General features: G+C 43.6%; 1 protein-coding gene across 1 annotated transcript; it reads left to right on the forward strand.

The window, feature by feature from the left end:
- Positions 1-5,322: 5,322 nt before the first annotated feature.
- Positions 5,323-21,311, forward strand: LOC141172291 (neuronal pentraxin-2-like). The gene is made up of 5 exons (XM_073656321.1): positions 5,323-6,189; positions 9,602-9,782; positions 12,838-13,085; positions 17,296-17,475; positions 17,719-21,311. Exons 1-5 carry the CDS (start codon positions 5,323-5,325, stop codon positions 17,926-17,928), a joined length of 1,686 nt encoding a protein of 561 aa, XP_073512422.1. The 3' UTR covers positions 17,929-21,311.
- The last annotated feature ends 1,022 nt before the right edge of the window (positions 21,312-22,333 follow it).

Below are 22,333 nucleotides of genomic sequence, written 5' to 3' on the forward strand. Positions count from 1 at the left end.
CTGTTGATACATCAGGACTCGGATCTCCCTTTGCAGTGCCCTCCTCTGTCTCAGCCTGGCAGTGTCGGCGATCTGTTGGAGCAAGAACACAACCTCTCCCAAACAGTTACCAACAATGTTAGTGCCTAGTACCATATGCAGATTGGTGTCATCAGGATTAGTCTCTACTACAATTAGTCCCTGGTCCTTCAGCTCCACTCTCCCCACCTTTACAGTCACATTCTTAACCCCGAGTAGGTTAAGGGGGAGTCCGTTTGAGGCATATACAGACAAATTTGGAGCTGGCGGACGTAGGTCGTCCATGGACCAGAACCTCTTGTAGAGGACGTCAGGGATGATGGTTACCTGAGATCCTGTGTCCAGCAGAGCATGCATCGGGATCCCGTCCAGTACAATGGACAGGAAAGGTCTTCCTCCGACGAACCTGTTGTACCAGTCTGATGGGCCTGGTGAGTTTACTCCTGGGTGTCTGCCCTCGGACCCAGGGTTTTCTCGTTTAAAGGACAATTCTGGGCGATGTGTCCGGTCTTGCGGCAGCGGTAGCAGGCAGGCTCCTTCTGTGGACGGCGCTGGTCACTGGTCCTCGGCGAGGGTGGTGTTGGCCTCCTCCTGCTCCAGGGGACATCCTCAGGGCTATCGGCTAACAGGATTTTCCCTCCTTCCTCGGGCTCCGTCCACAGCTGCAGACCACTCAGCACGGTGGTCAGGGTTTTACTCAACTGACGCACCTCAGAGCGCAGACTGTCCAGTTCTTTAGGGGACGTTGCTGGAACCTTAGCTTCAGCAGCCACTGGGGAAAAGGTGGGTGTAGCAGGCACTGGGGTAGCCCCACCCTGGTAACATTGGATGGCATTTGTTTCCAGGGACTGCAGTCCTTTTATAGCCATGTCCTTAAGATTGTCAAAGGTGGCATCTGGATGATCCAGGGACCACCAACGCACAGTCCTGCTCTCCTCTGGAGACCTCAGTCCCCGGACAAACTGTTCCTTCAGCATTTTGTTCTCATTTTCAACGCTGGTTGGACTAACCTGGTTCAGAGCTCGCAGGGCCCCTTGGAGACGCCAGGCGTAGTCCCGAACATTGTCCTCCGGCTGTTGGGAACAGCTGTAGAACCTCATCCGGAGGTCCCCCTCAGTAAGGTCCTCAAAGACAGTCTGTAATTTTTGAAAGATTGCGGACACTGACTCCTGGTCTGCGGCCGACCATGTTTCCACTTCCCGTTCCGCAGCACCGGTCAGTTGTCCTAATACAACGGCTGCTCTTTGTTTACCTGTCATGGAGTACATGTCCAAGATACCACATATCTTCCGTTTGAATCCAGACAGGGTATCTGGTTTGCCGTTGTACTGGGGGAGCCACTTTGCTCCAGGAATGTACGGTAAAGTCATAGGAATGACAGGTGTTACAGGCGCTGCTGGTGGAGCGGCGGCCTCGGCCTGCTCATCATCGGGCGCGGGTTGAACCTCAGGGACATTGGCCGGCATATCGGCAATCTGCTGCTCGTCGGACATCTTGGCGCCCCCCTAGTTAACCGTGGCCTACCTTCTGGTTTTTCTTTCGGTAGGCCGCAGCTCCGCAGGTGACGGTCTTCTTCAGGACCTTGCATCGCTTGCGTCCTACGTCAGGGCGTTCAGCGCCGCTCCTTACAGGACCTGGCGCTTCTTGGTTTGACGTCGAAGCGTGGGGCGTGTCCGGGGCTTTGCGCTCTTTTGCAGGTACGCTCCTAATATTCCCGCGGTTACGCCCTTCTTCTTGCGTGGCAGCCCAACAATGGCGGCAACCTTCACCACAACTTTATGTACACAGTTCAGAATAAATGCGCACAGTACCCGGTGACAACGGGCACAACACTTCGTCGTTGCAGCGGGCACGCTATCCTGTTCGTGACGCCAGTAGGAGATGACTAGCCCAGGGGAATGGGGATGACTCGGTACCCGGGCCTTTGCCTTTGGGATGTCGCGGTGGTCGGCTCCCGGGCCTGTACCCTGGGGTCTCTCTTTAAAAGCCTTGATGGTTTGTTAATTTTAAGAAAGAGTTTGTGACGCCACCTGTGGCTTCTGGTGAGAATCACAAGCGCTGCGCAGTCCTCTGAGGCCGATGATAAGGCAGCTTGATGGTATAGCTCCCCACAGGTGGCGCTAGGCCTCAGGGCAGTGTATGACGGGGAATGCAGGACAGACGACTTCTGTCTGAGATGGACGTCTTCAAACAGAGGCTGGACAGACATCTGTCTGAGATGATCTAGTGAATCCTGCTTTGAGCAGGGGGTTGGACCAGATGACCCAGGAGGTCCCCTCCAACTCTACCATTCTATGATTCTATGATTCTATGACGAGACCCAGCCGGGTCAGAGCAAGAACAGGGACAGACACGAAAGTCACTTCAGTACCTTTTACTGATGGAAATTCAGGCACGTCCCGGAGCACTGTAGGGTGAAGGGTGCATGTCAGGATCCTCCCCAATGAGCAGGTTTTGGGCATCCTGTTTCTTGCGTAGTAAGTTTCTGACCTGCCTGGAGCTAGGCCTATCTTTGTCTCTGTCCTGCACTGGCTGACCTTGCGGTGGGGCCTTTTCTTGGAGTACACGCACCTTAGCTGCGGGCCTATGTGTCTCCTGGCTCTGTTACGTATCAGCACCTTAGCGATCCTGGAACTTGTAGTTCTCCAGGGATTCCGGTTATATCTTACTGGGTCATGGCGATCCCGGTAAGCTTCGGACCCGGTGTCCGGTAACTGCTTCGGGGTGAGCTAGTTAAGCTCCTCTGCCCCCTATGTACTAACTCTCCACTCACCTTCGGCCTACTCGGGCCCTCACTAGGCTATACACACTAACGGCAGCTGGCCGCGCTTCATCGATCTTATGGCGCCGGCACACCTAAAGCTCACTTCTCTGAGCTACAACTGAGTCTGGACTGTGCTCCACTGCAGACTAACCTCTCTCAGGCTTCTTTACTGCAGGAACTCTCTCAACAGGTTTGGCTCTCTGTCGACTCCAATCTAGACTGACTGCTGCCTGGCTCCACCTTCCCTATTTATCTATCCCTAACGGGCTCCCTCTGGTGGTCTGAGGTGGAAGGTGGAGATGTGTGAATGGTTATGGGGGCCTCTTGTGGAGGAATGCATCAATGCACTCTTCCAGGATCTGTGATACCAAGCGCAGCTGGGCGTCACATTTACAATAGTCACTTTCAGAACTGCATAAAGGAAGCAGCAAAATATATTAAGGAGAATGTCTGTAATCTAAAGCAAAATATGTTTAGGCTTTATCAATTAAAATGCAAAGTGAATGAACAAAAGAGAAATATAAATTAATTCAAGTGCGGCTTCAGGCTCAGGTACCGCAGATGCAGTTTCAGGTTCGGGTAGCATCGGTGAGACTTCAGTTTCAGGTACCGCCGGAGCGGCTTCAGATTTGGGTAGCGCCGGAGCGGCTTCAGATTCGAATAGCGCCAGAGCAGCTTCAGATTCGGGTAGCACTGGAGCGGCTTCAAGTTTGGGTACCACCTGTGTGGTTTCATGTTTGGGTACCGCTGGAGTGGCTTCAGGTTCAGGTACCACTGGTGCGGTTTCAGGTTCAGTTACCAACGAAGCGGTGTCAGGTTTAGCTACTGCCAATGCGGCTGAACTTCAGGTACAACATGGGTCTCAGGGAAACAAGTAAGGTTCAAATGCCAACTAACTCAAAGACAGAGACCTGGCAACATACTAGTTTCACACACAAACACACACACACAAGGTAGGGAAACTACAGGGATTGCTCAGGCACCTCCCTACTGGGGAGCGTGCCTTATATACTTGATGCCTCCCAGATATTTCCAAAGTGCATGCACTACCCCTTTAAGAATCTGGGAGCGTTACAAAACCACAGATCTATTGTAGATGTCGCTTGTGCAAATCCTTCTGTCTCCTTATGTAATCACAGACAGACTGGATGATGATGAGATCAGGGCTCTGTGAGACCGTATCATCCCTTCCAGGACTCCTTGTTCTTAATGACATTGGCTGTATGTCTGGGGTCTTTGTTCTGCTGCAGAATAAATTTGGAGCCAATCACATGCCTCCGTGATGGTATTACATGGTGGATAAGTATTTGCCTGTATTTCTCAGCACTGAGAACACCATTAATCCAGTCCAAATTCCCAACTCTGTTTTCTGAAATGCAGCCCCAAACTTACAGGATCCTCCGCCATGCTTCACAGTTGCTTGCAAATACTCATTATTGTTTCATTCTTCAGACCTTCAAGAACAAACTGCCTTCTGTTAGAGACAAAAACTTCACATTTTGGTTCATCAGTTCAGAGAGCTTGCTGCCATTTTTCTGCACCCCAGTTCCTATGTTTTCATGCATAGTTGAGTCACTTGGTCTTTTTTCCATGTAGACGTTATGGCTTTTTGGCAACAATTCTTCCATGAACACCACTTCTTGACAGACTTCTCTGAATAGTAAATGAGTATAGCGGTATCCCACTGGTTGCTGCCAATTTTGAGCTGATGGCACTGCTGGTCATTTTCTGATTTTGAAGGGAAGTAAGCATCATGCGTCTTTCATCTGCTGCACTAAGTTTCCTTGGGCAATCACTACGTCTACCATCCTCAACGTTTCCCATTTCTTAGTTTCCTCAATGTTGAGAAATACAGGCAAATAATTATCCGTTAGCAATACCATCATGGAGGTTTCTGATTGGCTTCAGATGTATTCTGCATAAGGACAATCCAAAACATACAGCCAATATAATTTAGAACTATCTCCAGCGTAAAATATTATATAATTCATGTACTTCTCCCTTCTTTCTTTTCAGTTAATTTGTTAATGTTAGTAGTTACATGGTTTTTTTTCTGTTTAGGGAACAATTTATTATGTTGCTAAAATTAAAATATAACAATGTTGGATTGTCTTCATAGAATCTAATTTTTATTTCCTGGATTTATACTGACTATCTAGAAGTTTTTTTCAGGGCACAAATAGTTTATAAGGGCATTATCTCCTTAAAGTCCTCTTGAGTAAGTCTTTGATCTGCTCCGGATGCATGTAGGACACCTAGGATGGAGGTTGGGCCTCCCAGGGATTTAAGGATCTTAGCCTTCTCCCTAATGCCATTTGCAGACCAAGTTGCTAGAACAAGAGAGGAGTTGACTAACCACAGAAGAGGATTTGATCATTACAGAGGGAGGTGGCATTAGAAATGCAGCAAATCAGATTTTAAAATCCTTTGAATGTCATTTCTCTCCTAAGAAGGACAATTGAAGCACAAGAAGACAGAGAGCCAGTCAAAAGGGACTATACTTTCACGTTCTCCAAAAATTAATATATTCCTCAGATAAAATGAAGGTTTTTTCACTTTTAGTCCTACTTTATGCTTTCCTGGCAAAAATTTGCATGGGGGAATATTCACTTCCAAAATTTGTTTGCACCCCAATGCCTTTAGATATGGACTGCCAGCCAAACATGCAGCGTCATAGTACAAGTGGTGGAGGGCACTGGGTGGGCATGCAAGAAGAAGCAAAGGAAACCATTCTACATCTTCGTGAGACAGTTGTTCATCAGAAGGAAACAATCCTAGATCAGAGGGAAACTATCAGAGAACTAACAGTGAAACTTAGTCGTTGTGAAGGCTACCCTCATAATAGAGGACATGAAGAAGGCTATGGTCATTCTTCTGAGCATGGGCAAGAAAGAGAACATGGATATAATGAAAAATTTGGACAAGAAAGTACCCATGGGCATGAAACTTCCCATGGACATGAAAATGGACATGGACATGAAAGAGAAAATGGTCATAAAAGGGACCATGGTCATGAGTGGGAAGAAGGGCATGACAGAGAACATGGGCATGAATGGGAGCATGGCAAAGAGAGAGAACATGGACACAAAAGAGAAAATGGACATGAATGGGAAGAGGGGCACGAAAGAGACTATGGACATGAGAGGGAGCATGGACATGAGCAAGTACATAGCTATGACAGAGAGCATCCTCATGGTTTTGATGATGTACATGGACATGTCAGAGATCATGATTATCATCACGTCAACCATCGGGCATACCGGGAACAGCCCGCTCATGACTCTAATTATCGCAAATCAAGTTCTCCATCAAACACAATGGAGGACCCCCCCGAGGTGACCTCACCTGGTGCTCCTCAAATGGAGAGAATGCTGGAATCACTGAAGGACAGACTGGACCATTTACAGGTAGCATATCTAGATTTTGCTAAAATATTTTTATTCCTAAGGCTTGATTCCTAAAATTGTTTAATATTTGTTTTTAATACAGATAAAGCCAAATCAAAGACTAATGTATTACTTGTCCTGTTAGCTCTTCATGGTGCCTCATACATAGTAAGTCTACTGGCGTTTGATTTAAAACCATAGAAAAATAATAATCCTTTTCATTAGGAGCCGTACTTCCAAAATGTACGCTGTCACAATTTGTCGAATGAGCTACTCCCGCCTGCAACATCTGGGTGCACTTTTCTTTATTGCTTAAAGTTGTATTTAGAATGAAGTCACTTACAGCATTTATTGTAGGGTTCTTATTCCATTTTTCACCATTTTTATTAGGCTAATAATGCACAGTAGCTCAGTGGTTAGCACTGTAGCTTTGCAGCACTGGGGTCCTGGGTTCAAATCCAACCAAGGACAACATCAGCAAGGAGTTTGTATGTTCTCCTGGTGTCTGCGTGGGTTTCCTCCAAGTTCTCCAGTTTTGCCTCCACACTCCAAAAGCATACTGATAGGGAATCTAGATTGTGAGCCCTAATGGGGACAGTGAAGATGATGTCTGTAAAGAGTTGAATATTTAATGGCGCTATATAAGCAAGCATAATAACTAAAATATTACATAGCCATCAGTCGAACCAGTGGTGGACATATTATTGGAGCAGCTGCACAGGAGCCCAAGAGTTAAGAGGGCCCACTACCACCTCCAAAGATGCACATAGCTTTTGTTGTAGACTATTGGACTGTAAAGGGCCCATAAACTGTTCTTGGACAGGGACCTTTTCTGTCTGTGTCCGCCACAATGGTTTGTCTGACAGCTATCCCTCCCAACTACCCCATATACAGGATTGCTCGGCCAAGTGTTCTCTATGTAAGGGCCATTTGCAGACTCCTTTAGTAGCTGCTTATCTCCAGCCCAAACAAAAGGATCGGCCGTTGAAATTCAACAAGTCGCATCCTTATTTCCCCCAACATCATCTATAGGGGAGAGTTGGGATGCCCCCATACATATTAGACTTTTGGCCAATCGAGCTGGTTTGGACAACTTTAGTCTAAGGTCTATAGGAGCGTTTAGCCCTATAGGTCATGTTTATTGATTTATTGAGAATAATGTAACTAGAATAGTGCAGTGTGCGCCGTATTCCTCAAGACTGTATACACCAAAAAAAAGTGATAAACATGCCATATGGCCTGATGACAAATGGAAGTTCTTTGATAGAGAAGCTTGTCTGGGGTGTTTTAGTAGTGTCATTGTCTAGGATTGAACTAGGTTTTTCTTCCTTTGTATACTTTTCTTCTACTTGTTAGCTTTCTATCAGTTCTTTGGGAGTAAAAATAAAAAGTTTTCAATTTTCAGTACATATGTCCAGACAAAGAAATCTCTTGTGACCTCTCGTGCCTTTTGTTTAAGCCTAGTTCAATGCTGTTAATCCCTTTTCTGTAAAGAACTGTATCACCGAGGTGCAGTCGATTCTATCTGGATGGATTAGTCTATGTTATTAAATTGCGTAAAATATATGGAATACCAAGTGCCAGAAATACAATTTCAGGAAAAACAGGAAATTCCTAAGGGAAGAACTGAATTTAGCAGCATCGATACCAAGTAACTTCCTTTCTACTCTCTTGGGATTAAGCCTCTGGGACAGATTTACTATTCCTGTGTAAAAATAAGACAGCCTAAGCTTGGACTAGACGGTCTTAAAATGCACTAAATTTATCACAGTGGATCATGCTGAGTGATAAATTATACCTTTAGTCTAAGTTTTTACCACCTATTAATGGACAACTTTTTAAGTAAATAAAAACCTGGAGGACACCTTTCATAAATTTGCTGTATTTTAAAAACACACTTAACAACACCCAACTTTTATAAAAGTGTCTATAGAGATGCAAAAGTGTCTAAAATTCTTAATAAAAGTGGAAAAGATGTAAACTAGAGTTCTGGCTCAATTTGAGACAGAATTTTAGCAGATTTTTGTAAGTAAATATGACCGACTGAGTCTGTGGATGACCGTACATATCAGATAGCTGAATGCTAAGTTGAGCATGCATATATTCTAACCACAGTTTATTTCCCCTAGAAACAAAAAGATTTGGCATTGAGATTTAATATCCTGGATCCTTCTTTCCCCCAGGGATAGTCAGGGGGTTCCCATAGACAGCTTTTGTGGTTGGTTTGGCCGACATTAATCTGTTGTATATGACCAGCTCAATATCGTAAGCATTTACAGTCATTCTGACATAGATTTGCAAAGTAAAACCACCAGCCCCATAATGTCTAAGAGATCTATTTAGTAATGTATACAGATTGTATTGTGAAATCTGATGAGAGATCAGCTTTAAGGTAAAACGTTGGAAATGGCCTTCAAGCTAAAGTGTTTCTTCTTTACCGTCACCATCTCATCTGGTCTTTCCTTTGTGGTTCAACTCCACCTGAAGAAATATTGGTGAAAATTAATATATGTGGGAGGATTTTCACATTAAATTTAAATTAATTAGAGTGGAGACATCCACCAATTGTTATTTCATATACTTTAATTAACCATACACAAATAATGATTGGATTGTCAGGTTTTCATGCAATTCTAAGAGAAATAATCCCAAAGCGATTTCCTCAACTTCAGACCTAGGAACAATGGAAGGCAGCAACTTAACGCATTTTTTTATATGTTTTAGGCCCTTTAATTCTGTGCAAATTGGTGGGGATCAAGATCCCGAGACCCCCATAGCTGCTTGAAAGACCTCTTAGAAGTTCCCAGCTTAGGATTCAGGAGTGCAAAGCTCCTGTCTGAGACCCCGGCTGGACGAAGTACTGATGCAATAGAAAGTCATAGGCTGTCCACTTCTAAGAGATGGTTTAGTGATTAATGGGGGTCTCAGGACCTGGATCTCCACTGGACTGCACAGATATACAGGGTCTACAATATATACAATATCCCCAATGCAAAATCTGTAACAGGAACCTCCACTGGCCATGAGCTATTTCTAATACTGTGTCATTTCATGTGACAGAATGGCCACCTAAGCCACCAGGGCCCCGATGAGACTACTACCTTCACACTATCTACAGTTTATCTATGTGTAAAATCGATTTCAAAGGAGAATTTACACATTTTAACTTTCATGTTGGGCAATATGCAAATAATTATGGCAAATGCCATCAAATAATACCTGGCGATCAGACCGGGATATCAGCAACCATTATGCTGGATAATTTGGATGCCACCGTCTCTAAAGGGGTGGTGGATCTGGCTTTTGTCATTTTTGTCACCAGCACATCCCGAAGGTGGATTACAAGTCCTATCTTAAAAAATAACCACCAATCTTTAATCACATGCCCTCTGATAGAAGTAAGCCATCATCTGCTATCTCTTCTTTTTAACAGAGGAACAGAAACTCCAGTCTCTTTTCGACATCTTTAAGAGACACCCTCCAAAAGAAGATCAGCATCTTGGAGCATCAGCTCCATGAAAAACATAACACAACAGAGCACAATGAAAAAGACCATGATCATGAAGACCACGTAAGACTCAAGATGGACAATGTCCTACATGGAAACGAAAAAGGTAAGACTTACCCCAAATTAAGACAGTTTAATCTTCCAAGTTACATTTTACATAAGGTAGTCTAACATGATTAAATATAGGACTATAAAAATCTCAAAGGTCATAAGGAACATGAGTGTATATAGAAGTCATAGAGCTCCATAGCAAAAGTCTCAAGTGGGTCAAACCCATACCACCCAGCACAAAAAACAATTATTTTGGAGAAGTCACTATTAGCCCCTACAGACGCCCCTTAGTGTCCCCTCCCACCTTAATGGCCTATTCATTGCATCTACATAGTAGGATGTCTACTGATGCAGTCTGACATTTCCACTATGCCCCTTCTTACAGTGTGATGCCCCCCAAAATGCCCCCAACAGAGTATGATGTCCCCATAGGGAATTCCCTAGACATTTTGCAACTATAGTGCCCCCACATGCATACTATAGTACCCCCATAGTGCATTCCCCCCACACATTATGATGCTCTCAATGTCCCCAGAACAGCATGATGCCACCACAATGTCCCCAATATGGTATGGTGCCTCCAGTGTGACACCCAAAATATTATGATGCCCCAACAGCAGCTTACTTTACAGTATAAAGTTGCCACTGTACTCCGCAATACAGTTGCAGTGCTCCCAGAGTGCCCCCCAATACAGTATGGTGCCCTTACTCCCCTTGCAGAGAAATGAACTCACACAATCAAAAAAATACAACTATAGCCCGTTTCCATGATTGGCCTTTGGTGTGTGTAGACTGAGGCTCCGAGCAGCAGGCGAGATCTAGTGACTTCATTGCGCGTGCAGCTCGTGGGGCTGGCGTCTTACTGCTCCACCATTGCATTCATTGAAATTCATTACATTGCATTCAAATTGAGGAAAAAAATTAAAGGAGATTTCCAGGACAATATTGATGGGCTATGTAGATATCAGTAAACAATATGTTCCCATTTAAAGGGGTTGTCCAGTACTTTATATTACCCCCCCCAATGTATCCCCCCAGGGCCCCTAAGGATTTTTGTAATTACCTTATGTTGCAGATACTGCCTGTGAGCGGCGCTATCACTGGCCGCTCACAGGCATCACATGACCCCCGGCTGCTGCCGGCTCTGACATCCGCTGATGTCATGACAAGTGCTGGCAGCAGCCGGGGGTCTCTGTCTTCTGCATTCCAGGTGGCTGCTGAGTTGTGGGCGGGTTCCCCCCCCGCGTCACACCCGGCATCCACCGCACGCTCTGCCTCTCCCCATTCATTGGGAAAGCGCGCGGTGGATGCCGGGTGTGATAAGGGGGTAACCTCGCCCACAACCCAGCAGCCACCGTGGGGACCCCATCACTGAGTCACGCCTCACTGGTCGCGACGTCAGCGGGGGGTCACGTGATGCCTGTGAGCGGCCAAGGATAGCGCCGCTCGCAGGCAGAAACAGCAACGTAAGGTATTTACAAAAATCCTTAGGGGCCCCGGGGGGGATACATTGGGGGAGGTAATATAAAGTACTGGACAACATCTTTAAACCACAATCATTTCTAATATTCTGAATAAAACGGATTTTATCACCTCCAAAATACACACTAGATCCTAGGTACTTAGATATAACTTGAATATTCCAATTTACTATTTAAATTTTCACCCGAAACGTTACATTATGTAAATTATATTCTTTGTCCAAATTGGAGTATTTGAAGTGAAACACACAACAATTCTGAAGATAAAAACTTAATTGGGTATCACATCCTCACAGCTTCTTCTACAGATGCGTGGGAATATTAACTTACAATACAAAAATTTGCTGCACGCAGCAAAAAAAAATGACATTTCCACACACTAATGCACACTGTAAGGCTGGGTTCACACCTGACTTCATCTTCATCTTCCATTTGAATCACATAAATATGGGATTCAGACGTTCCCCTGACAAAGCCGTAGGGCTTGATTCATTATTGCATTTGTACTTTTCTTTTGTCGAGATTTTGTTCTTTTGTGCCTTTTTTTTGTTGCATATTCACCTTTCTATTTGCACCTTTTTTAAGCCTATTTTACATGTGTTCACCTGTTTTTATTTTAAGTTCACCACTGTGGGTGAGGTTTCGGGTTTTCAGATGTTTCCTCCTAATTAGTGATGAGCGAGCATGCTCGTTACTTGAGATTTACGAACATGCTCGGGTGCTCGCCGAGTATCTTCGGCGTGCTCGGGTGTTATGTTTGAGTCACGCTGTGCGCATGATTCACGACTGTTTGACAGCTTTAATACATGTGAGGAATGCTTGTTTCTTAGCCATTCCTCACATGTATTAAAGCTGTCAAACAGTTGCAAATCATGCGCAGAGGAGTGATTCAAACATATCACCCGAGCACGCTGAAGATACTCGGCGAGCACCTGCTCGTCGAAAGGGTTAACAGAACATACTCGCTCATCACTACTCCTAATTCTTCATTTGTCACTCCTAACTCATCATTTGTTCTCCAGTTCTTCCTGTCTGATTCTACATAAACCAGAACTTTTTGAGAAATGTGTGCAAAAACAGTTAAAGGAAACCTGTCATGTCCCCAAATGCTATTAACATGTGGATATGGGATTAATCAGCAGGTTAATAGTGTTACAATGCTGTCTGGTCGCCTTACTGAAAGTGCAGTTGGGAGAAAATTAACTTTATCTCTTCTGGGAACAGCCGGCTTTCAGTCATGGAGGTGTGCCCGGAGTGGCTACAGTCAACGCTCAGTTGAACGCCACCACCTATGACTGAAAGCTGGCGGCTCCCGGAACGAATAAAGTTCATTTTCTCCCGGTAGCCACACTTTCAGTATGGCAGCTGGACAGCATTGTAACACTATTAACCTACAGATTAACCCCCGGTTCTCTGATGTGGTCCAGCTTATTTGTTTTAGAACGTCATATAACGACATACTGTATGTCATTCGTCTCATACACTTAATCATTAACTTTAGGATGAGTTTTATACGTGTTAAACAAATATTCAGCAGGGACTTTACTGACCTCGATGTTTGACTACCGTGTTTATTTAAGGGTAAATGGCAAAACGAGTTCTTCCTCATTTCTTATCTCCTCCCAATAGGACATAAAACGGAGAAAAAGTCGAACGATTTCAGAGTCAGTTTCCCTCTCAGAACAAATTATATGTATGCCAAAGTGAAAAGGACTCTCCACCACGAGATCTTCGCCTTTACCATCTGCTTGTGGTTGAAGTCCACCTCATCCCCGGGAGTGGGCACACCTTTTTCATATTCTGTCCCAGGCCAGGCCAATGAAGTGGTGCTGATCGAGTGGGGAAACAACCCCATGGAATTGCTTATTAACGACAAGGTAATTGATCGCATACATCTATTGCATCTATTATATTTATGATGTTTAACTGTCTGGGAAAATTACAAGGATTTATTGTATTTTAAACCTTTATTTACAAAATTTACTTATACGATTTAATTCTAAAAACTTATTTTTCTTTATTAAAGGGAATAGAGAAATGAGCCAACATTAAAGCAAAGTTTATGTTATTACTTTAATTTGCATTTTAGATTTTTAAATAGACTAAAAGCAAAATTGTATTACTTTGTTGAGTTGGTTTTAATGATGTGGTAACTTATGGGTTGTGTAGTGAGAAAAATCCCTGATAACCAGCAAAGAGGTTTGAGCCTTTAGAGACTGTCACCGACTAGGGGATCATTCAGACGTCCGATTTTTCTACATAAGAGAAAAATGGACCGATTATTCTGATCAGACTCTGATCTTAGTTTGAGTGGTCCAGTGTCATCTGATTTTCTCGTACGTGGAGAAATAATAAAAAAAAAAAAAAGTTTCTCCACTTTTTCCATTTTGACACTGCATGAAAATTAGACTCCACTCGGATGTCATCACAGTACAGTCCAATTTTTTCATGGACCCATTGACTTGCATTGCAGATTTTGATCCATTAAAACCATGGATAACAGTCGTACGTGGAAATTGGACGTCTGAATGAGCCCTTTAAGGGAACCTGTCACCAGGTTTTCCCAATATGAACTAATCCACCACCTTACCATAGTCCATCAACCTGTATATAAGCCACTAACTCCCCCTTGCATATGCCAAAAAATACTTTTTATACATCTCCCGCACCATATGCTAATCAGCACTGTGTTGTCTGATGGGCGGTGCTGGTCTGTGGTCCTCTATCTGCAGAATCGCCATCCTCCTGCCTTCATTGATGTGGATGATGTGTCCTACGTCATCCACAGATCACCAGGAGTCTTGCGCCTGCACACGCGCACTTTCCTCTGTCCTGCATAGTCCTGTAATGCGCTGCTATCAACTGTAAGTGAAGTGGGCCACGGGGTTCTCGGTAGCCGGGTCGGTCGATGCTGGGGGATGTCACGGTAGCAGTGACCTGGTCCGTGACCCAGGGCGGTCAATTAAAGGGAAAGGTAGAAGGGGAATAAAGTTTTTATGTATAATGTTTGTGACGCCACCTGTGGTATGCGGCTATATGGGGCCGCCGCTGCGGTGCAGATCCTCTGGAGCTGATAGTGACGCAGCAGAGTTGGTTCATCTCTCCACAGGCACAGCTTAGCCCCAGGGCAGGAAATAGTGATTTTATTAGGTAGATGTTGTTGTTGCTGTGTAGAGCAGGGCTGGTGATGGCGCAGCAATAATTCTAGGGACACAGTGGGGTGCAGTCTTCATGTTTGACTCACAGTTATCACGCTGCTCCTAGTTATAACTGCCAGATTATAACCACCGACATCGTCCTGTGTTCACCAAGGAAGGGGTTCAGCAATCTCTCAAGTATCTCAGGAGTACTTAAAGGGGACCCCGTTCTATGTGCCTTCCTTGGTCGTCTTCCTGCGCTGGCTCTCACCCTCCTGCTCTGCGCCTTACAATCAGTGTCCCAATCCGGCTGCCTCGGATCTTGTCGGGCAACCTGTAGTCCCCTGAATCCCATGTGGCCACCTTTTCGGCAATATAATTGTGATTTTTGGGCAGCTGCACCTTGAAAGTACAGTCGCCTCCAGTTATCTAGCTGAGCCTTGTAGTTCTCCACTAGTTAGGGGCCGGTCCCCTCTGCGGCCTGATCCCTCCACGTCCTTGTAGATTCGGGCGCACGGGTGGCTTCCTGCACTTCTCGTGCCCCTGGGATCCCCTCTGCCTCTCTAGAGCCTTCCCTCTGCTCCCGTCCTCTCTCAGTCTTTCCTCCTGTCCCTCTCAGACTAGGCCCGCTCCTTCCTCCTCTCCTCCTGAGCAGAGCTCCTACAGAGCTCCTGCTCCCAACTCTCTCTCTTCAGACTGAACTGATCTCCTTCAAGATGGTTCCCTTCTTATACTCCTAGTGAAGGTGCTCCCCTGATCTACGTCCTCCACCCACACCCACTACATGGTTCCCCCTCTCTTGGTTCCCCCCATTCCAACCAGGGACAGGGCTCAGCACTATGCACATGCATCTTGCCCCTTCTGCTGTTCAGGAATGGTGTAGTGTTGGATGCAGTTGGGTGGGTCCCGGGCAGTACCCCATCGTTACCTGAGAGTGGGGCACCACACCTCTGGGTGAGATGCAGTACCTCTGTGGTGACTGAACCTGCAGGGGCACCACACATGCACATTATAGGACTTTGCTCTGCCATTAGTACAGTGTTCCCCAACTCCGATCCTCCAGAGCCACCAACAGGTCTTGTTTTCAGGACTTCCTTAGTATTGTCCAGGAGATAATTGCAGTACCTGACTAACATGACTTTTTGGTGGCTCCTGAGGACTGGAGTTGGGGAACACTGCCTTAGTAAGACACAGGAAAGTGTGCCTGCACAGACGCAAGATTCTCTGTGATCTGTGGATGACGTAGGACGCATCATCCACATTTATCCAGGCAAGAGCACAGTGATTCTGCTGATAGAGGAGGAGCAGACCACAAATAAGTGATGTCCATGGGCATCTGTGCTAATTAGCATATAGAAAAAGCTACATTTAAATGGTATTTTTTGGGATATGTAGGAGGAGTTAGGGGCTTACAGACAGGTTGATGGACTGCGGCATCACGAGGGCTCAGTGGTTGCGCTGGACTCCTGGGTTCATACCCACCAAGGACAACATCTGCAAGGAGCTTGTTTGTTCTCCCCGTGTTTCCGTGGGTTTCCTCCGGGTTCTCCGGTTTCCTCCCACACTCCAAAGACATACTGATAAGGAATCTAGATTGTGAGCCCCAATGAGGACAGTGGTGATGATGTCTGTAAAGCGCTGTGAAATATGATAGCGCTATATAAGCGATGCAAAATACAAATAAATGAATACAGTATAAGAGTAGTTAATGATGGCAGCTTTTGCTTATATTGTGAAAAATGGGTAACAGGTTCCCTTTAAATTTTTAAAAAAATGTAAGATAGTTTCTCGTTCAAATAGCTTCTTACTATAAGTGGTAATTTTCTTAGCAAAAAAAACATTAGGAAATTTCCCTATAATGGTTTATGGAAGCAATAGGGAGATTTCTATTAAACTTCTATTTGGTCACCTTTCAAAACAACTTTTTTTTTACTTAAATGGATATATTTTGGGTTAAATATTTGCTTTGCAATTGGGTTTCATTACAAATATTGCACTAGTTGCTTTTTATAGCCTCTGGCACTGTCCATTGCTGGCTGCAGAATGCTTTAACTGAGAATTTGTCAGTCAGCCTGCTAAGACCCTATGGAGAGTTATAACACTTTTATCTATCTTTTTCCGAGCTCCTCTCTGCTGATTTATAACTGCAGACCACATTAAAATTGAATGTGCAGTGAAATAAAGAGCCTGTAAGAGGCAAATGGTGCAAAATTTTGCATGAAACCCAACTGTAAAAATTATTTTTAGCCCCATGTGCATTTTAGTAAAGAAAAACATATAGTCAATATCAACCCCCCGAGCTGCATATATAGGCATCTAGGTCTTTGAAATGTAAATCCATTAACACTTTTATGTCTTCAATCTGTTGTTGCATTCCAGAGAAATTTGCATTTTAATTCATATGAAAATGAGATGTTATGTGCTCTGGGTATGACATAGCACTTAACCAGCCTTTTTCATCCTGAGGTTGTTTCTCTGCCCATCACAAGCCTCTATAGCTTTATTAATAGCTCGATGTCTGTGTGACATCAGGGTCCAGGTAAAGAAATCAGACAGTGAGTTATCAATCAAGCTAAAGAGGCTGCTGCTGATAGGGGAAGAAAATTCATGTTAAGTGCTCTGTCACGTCCAGAGCACTTAATGATGCATCATTTGCTTATGAATAGAAATAAATATAATTTCTCTAGAATGCAGCAACAGATAGAAGACATAAAGGTGTCTATGAATTTACATTTCAAAATCCTGCATTCCCATTATATGAGGTTTACGGGAATTGATCTTACTGACAGATTCCATTTAAAACTAAATCTGGCCATGTGGAGTTATCATCCCATATTCCCTCGCGATGATACTTTTGACCAACGTGAAGTTTTAGTGGTGCCAAAGTCTTGTAAAACTACTTTTTATCTATACTGTACCCATTATAAAAATACCTATTTTTGTGATACAGGCTGTGACTCTCCCACTGGCCATTAATGATGCTAAATGGCATCATGTCTGCGTCACCTGGTCTTCCAGGGATGGATTATGGGAGTCATATCTCGATGGCGTAAGGCGTGGAAAAGGTGAAAACTTGGCACCTTGGCACCCAATAAAACCCGGTGGAGTATTTATTTTGGGACAAGAACAGGTAAAAAAAGAACTGAATTATTTTAGAATTTATTACAAAAAGGCCTATAACATAATATGTAAATTGTAGAGTATATCAGAAACAATTATTTTTCATGTTTTTTTCCACCATCAATATTTTTCTCATTTTGTCCACTTTCTATGCTGTATAGACTTTGCAGACCTTCTTTATAAAGTATCTTTATGCAAATACGGTAATTAATATTTGATGAACATGATTGAATTGTGTTTTTCCAACCATTAGGACACCTTGGGAGGAAGATTTGATTCCACACAAGCCTTTGTGGGAGAAATCTCTGACTTTGATATGTGGAGCCACATCTTAACTTCTGGTGAGATATACAAGCTGGCAACCTGCGCTGCGCACTCCACCGGTGATGTCATAGAGTGGACCGAGTCATCCCTGGAGCTCCACGGTGGTGTTACCAAACTACCATTCAACTCTTGCCAATGACATGTTGAGTCCCTCCACGGTCAGCAAGCTCTGTTATGGAGTCCAGACATGGAATGGTTTCTCCATACCCCAATGACTTATTCTTCTAACGGAGTAGAAATCATTGTGTATCATTGTTTCCTCCAGAAGTTGGTGATACTCATTTCTTGCACATTTATCCTTGATCCTAATCCAATGCTTTATTTATAATAAAGTAGTGTATTTTGTAGATATCATGCGGTTTGCGTAGTATCCACCTGCATTTTTGTACTGCAAGTCTAGTACTGGAATATTTTTTTACGCTATGTTCAGAGCACTGAAGATTGAACTCTGAAGGGTCTTCAGGAAGTACCTGAGAAATGTTCTTCTTGTGACTTCTTTGAGATCTATGTGGTATGTTCTGAGTTGATGCCTGATATAGAGATAAGTTGTATTAGGTTGACTATACACATTTCATGTCTACTGGTCGAATCCCCCCTGATGTCCTCAGGGCTCTAATGGGCCTTCTGACTCTTGACTCTTCCCTCAATGGCGGCCAGATTGGACAGTTGGAGTTCTCCTGCCTAATTCTTTTGTTCTCTGAGTGATAATCCAAAGCCAGATGTTTCTGGCAGTGATTTACTCCACTCTGCCCATCAGAACATATTCATGCACCATCCATGCGGAGTGTGCATGTGTACCTGGGGTGCTCGGAGAGATAGTTATCACTAGAACGAGTATTCAGCTGACAGCTATAAAATGTGCATGGCCAGCCTTAGGGTATGTGCACATCTGCCTGAAAAAGTGCTAAAAATCACCCAAAAAGAATGAACACATGCACCACAATGTCAAAGAAACTTGTTGTGTTTATGTTCTATCTTTTATAACTTCTTTTAACCACTTTAGACCTCAAAAGCCACTTGGAAGCCACCACTATCTGATATATGAATACACCAGAAAAGAAGGCAAAGATGGCACATCAGGAAAAATACCAACGGCATTTTCCTGAAGCGTTTTCTGCTACAAAAATTATACGGGTAAGCCGGCATCTAAAAGACACAAGCCCCAATTCATCAAAACTGGCAATCTTCACGCTGTTCTTTATCATGGGTCGGGTTGGAGTACGAGGCTCTTAATGAATCAGGAGCGTCTGACGACTGTCCAGCGCCTCTGTGTGCAACTTGACACAAATCTTATTCTAGTCCCTACTGGAGTAAGACTTGAGGCTTAGTGAACGCCACTGCTCGGTTTAAGTTTGACGACTGGCATTCGCCACCCCAGCTCCGCCGATTAAATGGCGTGAGAATGCCAAATGTCGCAAAGTTGTGGTACAGTTTTGAGTTGTACCAAAAACTTGAGACTTTTCAAAGCCTTTACACCAGAATTTAGGCATAAAAGCTTTGACAAATGGAGCCCGCAGTGGGCACATACCTTAAAAGTGACTCATTTTAAAGTTGCAAGTCTGTATTATCCTGTTCCTCACCATTGTAGGTGCTTGCTTTAATCTAACCCTTGCCATTAGCTATAGAATACATCGATAATTTTCTGTCGTCCCTTTAATAAAGTCCCCCACACACTATAGATAGCCATCAGCCATATGATGGGTCGGCCGATCGTTATCTGACATCCATCTTTCCTGACTCCTGGCTCCAGTGTTCTTTATGTGGGAGTCGCTCTCAGACTGTCTCACTGAGAACAAAAGGATCAGCTGTCCAGTATTGTTCATGCTGGATCCTTTTCTCCACTGACAAAATTTGTTGGGGGAAAAGTCGGGAGGCCCCCAAACAGATTTGCCTGCTGATATCAGCGGCTTTGGCTAAAGTTAGTCTAATTTGCATGGGTGCTTTAAAGGGTTTGTCCAGCCTTGAGGGGCAAGTCTGCAATCACTCTATGTAACTACAGACTTGTGAATATTCACAGCATGCAGTGTGCCGGCTCTGGAAACAGGTGGGCTCGTGACAGCAAGTACGCAATTTGCATACATGCAGTCACATGCCGACTAGACGTGCATGGCCTTGCTCAATGCTAGTGAATCGACAAGTCTAGTCGTAATGTGGACCAAAATATGCAAATTGCATACTTGCAGTCACACACAACTGGCAGCTCCCGGAATCAGCACCGGAGATTCCTGACAGTGTGCACACTACATGCTGAAAGGATTCACAAGTCTGCAGTCACACAGTGCTCACCAAGGCTGGACAACAAAATGAGACAATGGATGTGCGGAAGAGAAGAGCGGAATTAATTTGTCTTGAAAGCTGTTACATTGTTACCCCATCACCAATGAGCACCGATATGTAGACGATGTATTTTTGTAGCCAAGTATCTGCTTCTCACAATGATACACAAGTATTAACCACATGACTTTTGTGGTTTTATTTTCATTGCATGGTTTGCACTTGACCTATAATTAGATAGTGTGATGTCTAGTTTGGTTTCTGACTGCTTGCTATATGTACATATTTTTAAAGTGGGTGTGTTGTGTGATATCGCTTGTGTTTTGGAGATTTCAGAATATAATGCATTTTGATACAAATGTCAGATCAACGACGACTGGTGACCATTTTCGTATACGTGTTGAATGAGCAGGATCATATCCGTGAGTCGTATACGGTGTACATATTTGTGAATTGTAATGCTTCTGCACCTTCGCATCCTGTATCGCCATGTATGTGTTTACATCCTAGATGCTGAGAACTTTAACTTGGTGTCTTTCTCAATGTGATGAAAGCATTGACTTTTCTAACTTCACCATGCTCAATATGGAATGATGCAAATTGTAGCTCGTGTTTTCACAATAGAATTGCTCTGGTTTGCACAGAACTGAGATATACTTGACTGTCTCTTGTTTTGTTTTTTTCTGGGAGGCAACGGGCATCCAAAACATTTATAATGACTGCAGAATAAAGCTCAATTGAACTAGAAATAGTAAAAAAAAAAATCTTAGTGGGTCAGTCTCATGAAAACGAAAATATTACATATTTGTGCTATATGTAAACATAATTATGATGCCTGTGAAAATATAGGTCCCTGTATGTACAGTCTTGTGCCTTTGATTACATAGAGGTTCAATCAAATGTATCTCATGTATTAAAGGGAATCTGTCGGTAGGATCAACCCTTCTAAGACACTTATATGGCCATGCAGGTCATAGGAAGCTGAATAAAATGATACCTTGATATTTGCAAGCCAATGTCTTTTTCCAGGGAAATCCACATTTTTCTTAATATGTAAAGGAGCAGTTAAGATCTATGGGCCGGACATAGATCTCCCTGAGAATCCGCCTCCACGCTTATTTTAAATAAACATTAGGATTAAAAGTGCATAAGAAAAGAATGGCATATTACAATAAATCATATATTGGGGCAGTATTCTGTCCCCAAAACATTTCTTCTGGGGTAAACAAATGGATGGTCATTATTTAACGTACAGCCTTGGGGTTATTATTGGTTGTCTGAGGAATGTTCTGCCGCGCTGAATGCATTTGAGCAAATCCTCAAGATCTGCTGCTGGCAGCTCCTTTGTAATCACCGACCAATGACGTCCCAGATGTGCTTGACAAGTCCGGAGACTCTGCAGGCTATGGTAGCACACAGGTCACGTGTTCATACTAGCATGAGCAACATGCAGCCTGGTGTTGTCCTGTTGAAAAAATGGCTCTTGGGACGCTTTGGAGAAATGGCAGCACCACTGGTTCTAAGACCAAATCAATGTAATTTTGACTTTTCCTCCTTGCTGTTGCAATTTCCATGTTGAGGAGTATATGACCATGAATGGATACAGTTGCACCTTCTGTCTCTGAACTCCTTATAGGAATAGTTTGGCAGCATCAATAAAAGAAAATTTATTTGTCATAGAACAAAATACACAACACAATCTTACAAGAATGCATTGACGCAGACAACTAAAAACCTATAGTACTGAAATAGTGTGCACAGAGTACTATAATGACCATAGATAATGGTTCTAAATCCAAGGGGAAAACATATATCGGTGGAAAGTACCGCAGTCCCATAGTCAAAGGAGATCAGGAAAAAGTATTTATCCCCTTTCAGAAGTCCCAGAATAAAGAACAGTTTATTATCAATTCAATATTAGACAAACGATCTGTAAATTATCATTTTTTATTGCCTATGTTTTTCGAGTTAGTAATTAAAAGCAAACTATCAGCAGAAAATGAGCTATTGTTTAAAGCAGATTTTTGCGTTAAATATACAGTACAGACCAAAAGTTTGGACACACCTTCTCATTTAAATATTTTTCTGTATTTTCATGACTATGAAAATTGTACATTCACACTGAAGGCATCAAAACTATGCATTAACACATGTGGAATTATATACTTAACAAAAAAGTGTGAAACAACTGAAAATATGTCTTATATTCTAGGTTCTTCAAAGTAGCCACCTTTTGCTTTGATGACTGCTTTGCACACTCTTGGCATTCT

The sequence above is a fragment of the Phyllobates terribilis genome, unplaced genomic scaffold, assembly GCF_046119375.1.
Source record: "Phyllobates terribilis strain yellow unplaced genomic scaffold, ASM4611937v1 Scaffold_12__6_contigs__length_324123572, whole genome shotgun sequence".
Lineage (NCBI taxonomy): Eukaryota > Metazoa > Chordata > Amphibia > Anura > Dendrobatidae > Phyllobates > Phyllobates terribilis.